The 9,832-nt window shown below is 42.2% G+C and overlaps 1 protein-coding gene across 1 annotated transcript; it reads right to left on the reverse strand.

Moving 5' to 3' along the window:
- Window positions 1–498: 498 nt before the first annotated feature.
- LOC128044776 (H/ACA ribonucleoprotein complex subunit 2-like) lies at window positions 499–7,488 on the reverse strand. The gene is given in 3 exon segments (XM_052637196.1): window positions 499–1,173; window positions 1,176–1,213; window positions 7,448–7,488. Coding segments are annotated over 3 exon segments (504 nt in total). The 3' UTR covers window positions 499–748.
- Between the last annotated feature and the right edge of the window lie 2,344 nt (window positions 7,489–9,832).

Genomic DNA, 9,832 nt, shown 5'->3' on the forward strand with positions numbered 1-9,832 from the left:
AGATGGGAGCCTCACAAAGTGCCAGTGTTACCCACTAAATTGCATCTTGAAAAAACTGGGATAAGTTTGATAATTGTAATCATCTTATTCATGCTGTTTGCTCCTTGTATCTGTAATTGTATAATGAATTTTGTACCTAAGCAGCTTGAGACTTTTAAGTTACAATGGTTCAAGCTCCTGCAGTCGCCACAGCCACCTCCAACTGTTACTTGGGGCCTCTAGATCAGAGACCCTGAATATTTGGGTAAGGAGAATATGTTGCCTTAACAATTTAGGGTCTGCACCACTTACCAGCAGGAGGAAATTACAGATGATTTCTCCACCCCTTTCCCTGGCAACCATATTCTCGTAAAAGAAATAGGAGGGAATGAGAGAGTTAAAGCTTAGGGCCCTTTAAGAAGGAGGTGAACATTCTTGCTCATGCTTCCCTTAAGCCTTGTGCAACAATGTAGCTTGCCCAAGAACTGGCCTTTCTTTATTTTTTTATTTATTTTTTTTTTTAGTTTTAGGATTTACTTCCCCCACATCACATTCTTGAAACTATCTTCACTGAAGCTCAACAGGAAACAGCACTGTCGGAGAAGATGCTGGCTTTGCTGTTGTGAAGTAGCTGTTGGAGCTGCTTAGGAAGAATACGTGCCTCGGGACCACGGAGATGTCTGAATGTGGGCGGCAGGAGGGCAGCCAACTGGCCCGCCACCAAGCCAACTGTTTTTGGAGCAGGTGCCCAGGTTGTGCCTAAGTTCCTTCACATGGGTCGGGGCAGGGCTTGCACCTCCTCTAGGCACTCGTCATAGGCCTCCGGGTATTCCTCGTGGGGCTTGACCATTATCACGCAGGTGGGGCGCTTAGAGCCAGCGGCTGCACCCAGGTCCGTCTTAGAGGGGATATAGACATACGGTAAATTCCGGTCTTCACACATAACTGGGAGATGGCAGTATACCTCAATGGGTAACGTGTCTCCTGCTAAAACCATAATCCCTTTCTCGCCTTTGTTGATAAATTTCTGAACCTCCTTCACCCCGCGCCGAATCTGCTTCTGCTTCACGGCTTTCTTGATGCATTTGTAGAGCTTCCGCGTGAGGCGGCCAGAAGCCAGAGGCTGCGCGATGGGGTTCAGATTCACCAACAGTTCATGGTAAGTGCGCTCCCCGCAGCACGCGTCCGCCTGGCCTCCGGCCCGTCCGGATCTGCCTTTATTTTTCTGGCTTTTCTTTAGGCCCGGAAAATGATCACACACACACACAGCACAGTATATTATTCATGGAAATGCTTTTCTTCAGTTCAGTTCAGTCACTCAGTCATGTCCGACTGTTTGTGATTCCATGGGCTACATACAGCAGGCCAGGCTTCCCTGTCCATCACCAACTCCCAGAGCTTGCTCAAACTCATGTCCATCGAGTCGGTGTTGCCATACAACCATCTCATCCTCTGTCATCCCCTTCTCCTCCTGCCTTCAATCTTTCCCAGCATCAGGGTCTTTTCCCATGAGTCATTTCTTCCCATCAGGTGGCGAAAATATTGGACTTTCAACATCAGTCCTTCAAATGAATATTCAGGACTGATTTCTTTTAGGATTGACTGGTTTGACCCCCTTGCAGTCCAAGGGACTCTCATGAGTCTTCTCCAACACATCAAAAGCATCAATTCTTCGGTGCTGAAGTTTCTTTATTATCCAACTCTCATATCCATGCATGACTACTGGAAAAAACATAGCTTTGACTAGATGGACAAATAATGGCAAAATAATGTCTCTGCTTTTTAATATGCTGTCTAGGTCGATCATAGCTTTTCTTCCAAGGGGCAAGCATCTTTTAATTTCATGGCTGCAGTCACCAGCCACAGTGATTTTGGAGTCCAAGAAAATAGTCTGTCACTGTTTCCACTGTTTCCCCATCTCAGTTCAGTTAAGTTCACTTCAGTTCAGTCGCTCAGTCGTGTCCGACTCTTTGCCACCCCATGAATTGCAGCATGCCAGGCCTCCCTGTCCATCACCAACTCCCAGAGTCCACTCAGACTCACGTCCATCGAGTCAGTGATGCCATCCAACCATCTCATCCTCGGTCGTCCCCTTCTCCTCCTGCCCCCAATCCCTCCCAGCATCACAGTCTTTTCCAATGAGTCAGCTCTTCACATGAGGTGGCCAAAGTACTGGAGTTTCAGCTTTAGCATCATTCCTTCCAAAGAAATCCCAGGGTTGATCTCCTTCAGAATGGACTGGTTGGATCTCCTTGCAGTCCAAGGCACTCTCAAGAGTCTTCTCCAACACCACAGTTCAAAAGCATCAATTCTTCGGTGCTCAGCCTTCTTCACAGTCCAACTCTCACATCCATACATGACTACTGGAAAAACCATAGCCTTGACTAGATGGACCTTAGTTGGCAAAGTAATGTCTCTGCTTTTGAATATGCTATCTAGGTTGGTCATAACTTTTCTTCCAAGGAGTAAGCATCTTTTAATTTCATGGCTGCAGTCACCAGCCACAGTGATTTTGGAGTCCAAGAAAATAGTCTGTCACTGTTTCCACTGTTTCCCCATCTCAGTTCAGTTAAGTTCACTTCAGTTCAGTTGCTCAGTCGTGTCCGACTCTTTGCCACCCCATGAATTGCAGCATGCCAGGCCTCCCTGTCCATCACCAACTCCCAGAGTCCACTCAGACTCACGTCCATCGAGTCAGTGATGCCATCCAACCATCTCATCCTCGGTCGTCCCCTTCTCCTCCTAATTTCATGGCTGCAGTCACCATCTGCAGTGATTTTGGAGCCCAAAAAAATAAAGTCTGACACTGTTTCTACTGTTTCTCCATCTATTTCCCATGGAGTGATGGGACCGGATGCCATGATCTTAGTTTTCTGAATGTTGAGCATTAAGCCAGCTTTTTCACTCACCTCTTTCACTTTCATCAAGAGGCTCTTTAGTTCTTCTTCCCTTTCTTCCATAAGGGTGGTGCCATCTACATATCTGAGGTTATTGATATTTCTCCTGGCAGCCTTGATTCCAGCTTGTGCTTCATCCAAACCGGCACTTCACATGATGTACTCTGTGTATAAGTTAAATAAGCAGGGTGACAATATACAGCCTTGATGTACTCTTTTCCCAATTTGGAACCAGTCTGTTGTTCCATGTCCAGTTCTAACTGTTGCTTCCTGAGCTGCATACATATTTCTCAGGAGGCAGGTAAGGTGGTCTGGTATTCCTACCTTGCCTTCTTTTTCTTAGGCTCTATGTTAATGATTATAACTGTAACAAATATTACCTGGGAACCTGTTTCTCAAGACTTGTACCCCTGATTACATAGCAACAGTATACCTTGCCCAGAGACGTTGCCCAGAACACTTCCTCCCTGGCTAATCTTGTGGCAAAAGTTATCCCAGGATGTATGCCTTGGGAAAGGGTCTGGTGGAACTCTTACAACCTTGAGGTGTTCTTTTTATCTATTCTCAGCAGCCAGTTAAGAAATATGTAAGGCCCCACTTAAACTAGTGAGGTGGATACTCACCTAACCCCTTCTGATGTCTATGTCAGAAGCTTTTTCTGTCACTTGCACTTTAAATAAAAATCTACACAAAGTTATGAGTGACTGAGACTGTCTTTGGTCCCAGAGTTAAAGCTTCTCCTTTGGAGACCACGAATCCGGCTGCATCGTTCACCATTCACCACTTTGTTATCAGTGCTATACAGTATCCTTGATGGTTATCTTTTTTTTCCCCAAAACTTTTTTTATTTTGTATTGGGATATAGCTGATTAACAATGTTGTGGTAGCATCAAGTGAATGGGGAAGAGATTCACCATCCGCATACATGTATTCATTCTCTCTCAAACACCCCTCCCACCCAGGTTGGCACACAACACTGAGCAGAGTTCCATGTGCTATATAATAAGTCCTTTTGGTTCCCATTTTAAATATAGTAGTGTATACATGAACCTCCCAAAGTCCCTAACTATCCTTTCCTAGCAACGATAAAAGTTCATTTTCTAAGTCTGCAAGTCTCTCTGTTTTGGAAGTAAGTTCATATGTGTCATTTTTTCTTAGATTTCATGTATAAGGGATGTCACATGACATTTCTCCTTCTCTGTCAAACTTACTTGGCTCAGTATGACACTCTCTATGTCCATCCATGTTGCTTCAGATGGCATCATTCATTCTTTAATGACTGAGTAATATTCCATTGTATATATGAACCACATCTTCTTTATCCATTCCTCTGTTGATGGCCATTTAGATTGCTTCCATGTCCTGGTTATTGAAAATAGTGAGGCAATGAACATTGGCATGCATGTGTTTTCAATCATGCTTTCTCCAGATATATGCCCAGGAGTTGGATTGCAGAGTCATATGGTAGCTCTATTTTTCACTTTTTAAGGAACCTCCATACTGTTCTCCATAGTGGCTATACCAATTTACACCCACTCCAGCATTTCTTGTTTGTGGATTTTTTGATGGTAGCCATTATATCTAAGATATTTCTGTTTTAAAATGGGGAGTGTGGGGAAGCCTGCTATTAAGGCATCAGTGTACAAGCTTTATGTTCAAGCAGTGATAAAATTACCTGAAGCAGGATACTATAACTCTTATGATCCAGACAGCCTCATCTAGAGCAAAGCTCTTAACAGGATCTCATCCTGAGGCAGACAGGCTAGGTACCCATCTCCAACAGGACTGGAGCAGGGGACCTTACCCCATAAAAAGCCTGGTCAGTCTGTTGTTGTTTAGCACCTAAGTCATGTCTGACTCTGAGACCCCATGGACTGCAGGATACCAGCCTTTCCTACCCTTCACTATCCCCTGGAGTTTGCGCAAACTCATCTCCATGAGTCAGTGATGCCATCCAATCATCTCATCCTCTGTCCTCTTCTTCTGCTGCCCTCAATCTTTCCCAGCATCAGGGTCTTTCCCAAGGAGTCGGTTCTTCACAACAGGTGGGCAAAGTACTGGAGCTTCAGCTTCAGCATCAGTCCTTCCAACTCCAAATTCAGAGTTGATCTCCTTTAGGATGGACTGGTTTAATCTCCTTACTGTCTTAAGGGACTCTCAAGAGTTTTCTATAGCCCCACAATTTGAAAGCATCAATGCTTCCATGCTCAGCCTTCTTTATGGCCCAACCCTCACATCCATACATGACTACTGGGAAAATGATAGTTTTGACTTTATGACCTCTGTCAGAAAAGTGATGTCTCTTTTTAATAGGCTGTTTGTCATAGCTTTTTTTTTTTTTTTTTTTTTTTTTTACCAAGAAGCAAGTGTCTTATTTTCATGGCTGTAGTCACTGTCTGCAGTGATTTTGGAGTCAAAGAAAATAAAGTCCTTCACTGTTTCCATTGTTTCCCCATCTATTTGCCATAAAGTGATGAGACTGGATGCCATGATCTTAGTTTTCTGAAGGTTGAGTTTTAAGAAAGCTTTTTCACTTTCATTAAGAAGCTCTCTGGTTCCTCTTCACTTTCTACCATAAGGGTGGTATCATCTGCATATCTGAGGTTGTTTATATTTCTCCCAGAAATCTTGATTCCAGTTTGTGATTCATCTAGCCTGGCGGTTCACATGATGTACTCTGCATATTAGTTAAATAAGCAAGGTGACAATGTACAGCCTTGATATTCTTCTTTCCCAATTATGAACCAGTCTCCTGTTCCATGTCTGTTTATAATGGTTGCTTCTTGATCTGCATACAAATTTCTCAGGAGGCAGTTTAGGTGGCCTGGTAGTCCCATCTCTTTAAGAATTTTCCATAGTTTGTTGTGATCCACACAGTCAAAGGCTTTTGTTTAGTCAATGAAAAAGAAGTAGTTGTTTTTCTGGAATTCTCCTATCTTTTCTATGATCCAATGGATGTTGGACACGTCAGGTTCCTCTGCCTTTTCTAAACCCAGGTTGTACATCTGTAAGTTCTCAGTTCAAGTACTGTTGATGCCTAGCTTGAAGGATGTTGAGCATTATCTTGCTAGCACATAAAATGAGCACGAATGTGTGGTACTTTGAACATTCATTGGCACTCCCCTCCTTTGGAATTGGAATGAAAACTAACCTTTTCCAGTCCTGTGGACACTGCTGAGTTTTCCAAATTTGCTGACATCTTGAGTGCAACACTTTTACAGCATCATCTTTTAGGATTTGAAATAGCTCAGCTGGAACTCCATTTTCTCCACTAACTTTGTTCATAATGATGCTTCCTGAGGCCCACTTGACTTCTCATTCCAGGATATCTGGCTCTAAGTGAGTGATCACACCATCGTGTTTATTTAGATCATGATGATCTTTTTTGTATAGTTCTGTGTATTCTTCCCACCTCTTCTTAGTATCTTGTGCTTCTGTTAAGTCCATACCATTTCTGTAGTTTATTGTGTCTAACTTTTCATGAAATGTTCCCTTGGTATCTAATTTTCCTGAAGAGGTCTCAGGTCTTTCCCATTCTCTTGTTTTCCTGTGTTTCTTTGCATTGATCACTGAGGAAGGCTTTCTTATCTCTCCTTACTATTCTTTGGAACTCTGCATTCAAATGTGTATCTTTCCTTTTATCCTGTGCCTTTTGCTTCTCTTCTTTTCTCAGCTGTTTGTAAGACCTCCTCAGATAACCATTTTGACTTTTTGCATTTCTTTCTCTCAGGAATGGTGTTGATCACCACCTCCTGTAAAAGTCATGAACCTCCATCCAGTCCTTTGAATCTATTTATCACTTCCACTGTGTAGTCAAAAGGGGTTCAATTTAGGTCATATCTGAATGTTCTAGTGGTTTTCCCTACTTCTTTCAATTTAAGTCTGAATTTGGCAATAAGTAGTTCTTGATCCGAGCCACAGTCAGCACCTGGTCTTGTTTTTGCTGACTGTATAGAGCGTCTCCATCTTCCACTGCAAAGAATATAATCAATCTGATTTCAGTATTGACCATCTGGTAATGACCATGTGTAGAGTCTTTTGTGTTGTTTGAAGAGGATATTTGCTATGACCAGTGCTTTCTCTTGGTAAAACTCTGTTAGCCTTGCCTTGCTTCATTTTGTACTCCAAGGCCAAACTTGCTGTTACTCCAGGTACCTCCTGACTTCCTATTTTTGCATACAGTCCCCTATGATTTAAAGGACATCTTTTCTGGTGTTAGTTCTAGAAGGTCTTGTAGGTATCATAGAACAGTTCAACTTCAGCTTCTTTAGCATTAGTGGTTGGGGCACAGATTTGGATTACTGTGATACTGAATAGTTTGGCTTAGAAACGAACCAAGATCATTCCATCATTTTTAAGATTGCAGCAAAGTACTGCATTTTTGGACACTTTCCTTGACCATGAGGGCTACTTCATTTCTTCTAAGGGATTCTTGCCCACAGTAGTAGATATAAAGGTCATCTTTATATCTAAAAAGGTGAATTAAATTCATCCTTTTCCATCCATTTCAGTTCAATGATTTCTTAAATACCAATATTCACTGTTGTCATCTCCTGTTTGAACACACATACTTTCCTGTTAGTGTCCAGAAGTCTGGAGACGGTGGAGGCATGCGTGGACAGTTTGGCCTTGGGCCAAATAATAGGAAGGAAATACAGCCCAGCCCATCAACAGAAAATTGGATTAAAGATTTACCATCTCTTTAAGAATTTTCCAGTTTGTTGTGATCAACACAGTCAAAGGAATACCAAACCACCTGACCTGCCTCCTAAGAAAGCTATATGCATGTCAAGAAATAACAGTTAGAACTGGACATGGGTCAATATATGGCAAAAAACACTGTAATATTGTAAAGTAATTAGCCTCCAATTAAATTAATTTAAAAAAAAAAAAAGAAGAAGAACTGGACAGGGAACAATAGACTGGTTCCAAATTGGGAAATGAGTATGTCAAAGCTGTATATTGTCACCCTGCTTATTTAACTTATATGCAGAGTACATCATGAGAAATGCCAGGATGGATGAAGCACAAGCTGGAATCAAGATTGCTGGGAGAAATATCAATAACCTCAGATATGCAGATGACAGCATCCTTATGGCCAAAAGTGAAGAAGAACTAAAGAGCCTCTTGATGGAAGTGAAAGAGGTAAGTGAAAAAGTTGGCTTAAAACTCAACACTCAGAAAACTAGGATCATGGCATCCAGTCCCATCACTTCGTGGCAAATAGATGGGGAAACAATAGAAACAGTGACAGACTTTATTTTCTTGGGCTCCAAAGTCTTTGAACATGGTGACTGCAGCCATGAAATTAAGAAACGCTTGCCTCTTGGAAGAAAAGTTATGACAAACCTAGACTGCTGGGAGCCAGCATGAGGAATCCCGCCCATGGCAAAGGTCATGAGGAAGAAAGCCCGACAAAGCGCAAAGGCATGATCTGGCTTCAGGGGTTCCCCCTGAGTTTTCCTGAACATCTACCCCCAAAAACCAGAGTCGGCCTGATTTTATTGTACTGTGCTTTCCACTCTTCTGACACTGTCTGGAAAAAATTAACTTAGGGCTTCAGTCTTCTGCATTTGAAAGGAATGTTTCAGCTCAAACCCCCTCTGATGGCTCTCTAACTTGCCTAACAGGTTCCCCTGGACTTTTTACAACTTGTGAATTGTTTACAGCCCCCCAACCACGAGAGGCACAAAGCTTAAAGCATCTTAAAGATACAGAGCCTTTTCTAAAGAGCTAAAAATCATATTGGTGATGGGTTTTCACTGTTGAGTCAATGACTGCTGCCAGGCCTCCATATTCTTTATCTTTTAGGCACCTGAAGGATATTAATCAATATAATTGGGATATAGAAATTGGAATATAGTAGTTTTGATGTTAGCAACACTAGACTTTTGATTTAATTACTTTTCTTTGTTATATATCACTGCACTCCTCTTGCATTCTTGCTATGTAAGAATGTAACTTTATTTAGTGCTTTCTGAGAGTGGCACCAGACTTTGGGAAAAACAACACTTTTAACACAAATAAGTCTTCTGGTTGACAAATCCTTATCAGAAAAGAGCCGTAAAATGTTAATTGGCCTTCGGGCCAGAAGATGATGTAAATCACCTAAGACTTGTGTATACAACTAAGTATGCAAAGAAAAAGCCTGGTCTCGATAAGAGCCAGGGCTGCTGACACTGCATAATTTTATATTATCCCTTGATGTCTATGTACAAAAAAAGGTATAAAAAGCCTTTCTGGACAATAGGGGATGGGCCAGCCGCTGGACTGGTTTCCCCCATGTCTTTACTCTATTTTCTGGCTGAATTCCCATCTGGGGCGTGGAGGCTCGCCATGTCTACTTACTTGCCCCAGCTTCTAAGATCCATGAGAGAGGGAGCCCAAGGTGGGGCACCCCCTGCTATTCAAGAGAATGCCAGCAGCCTAACATAGATGGTGCAAGTTCCTTGTATGGAACTTTATTGGCTTTCCACATAAACCACGTTATTCAGCCTCTTTTCTCCACTAAATTTCCTACTATACTATTTCCTCTTAATTTATTTTATATTTCTAGTTAAATAAATAAGCTTTCCTCTCCTACGCCGTTCACCCTTTGAATTTCCCTAGATCCACTGGGGCTGGACCCCGGCACTAGACAGCATATTGCAAAGCAGAGACATTACTTTGCTAACAAAGGTCCATCTAGTCAAGGCTATGGTTTTTCCAGTAGTCATGTATGGATGTGAGAATTGAACTATAAAGAAAGTTGAGTGCCAAAGAATTGCTGCGTTTGAACTGTGGTGTTTGAGAAGACTCTTGAGAGTCTCTTGGACAGCAAGGAAATCCAACCAGTCAATCTTAAATGAAATCAGTCCTGAATATTCATTGGAAGGACTGATGCTGAAGCTGAAACTCCCATCACATCACCTGATGTGATGAACTGACTCATTAAAAAAGATCCCAATCCTGGGAAA

The sequence above is a fragment of the Budorcas taxicolor genome, chromosome 3 (assembly GCF_023091745.1).
Source record: "Budorcas taxicolor isolate Tak-1 chromosome 3, Takin1.1, whole genome shotgun sequence".
Classification (NCBI taxonomy): domain Eukaryota; kingdom Metazoa; phylum Chordata; class Mammalia; order Artiodactyla; family Bovidae; genus Budorcas; species Budorcas taxicolor.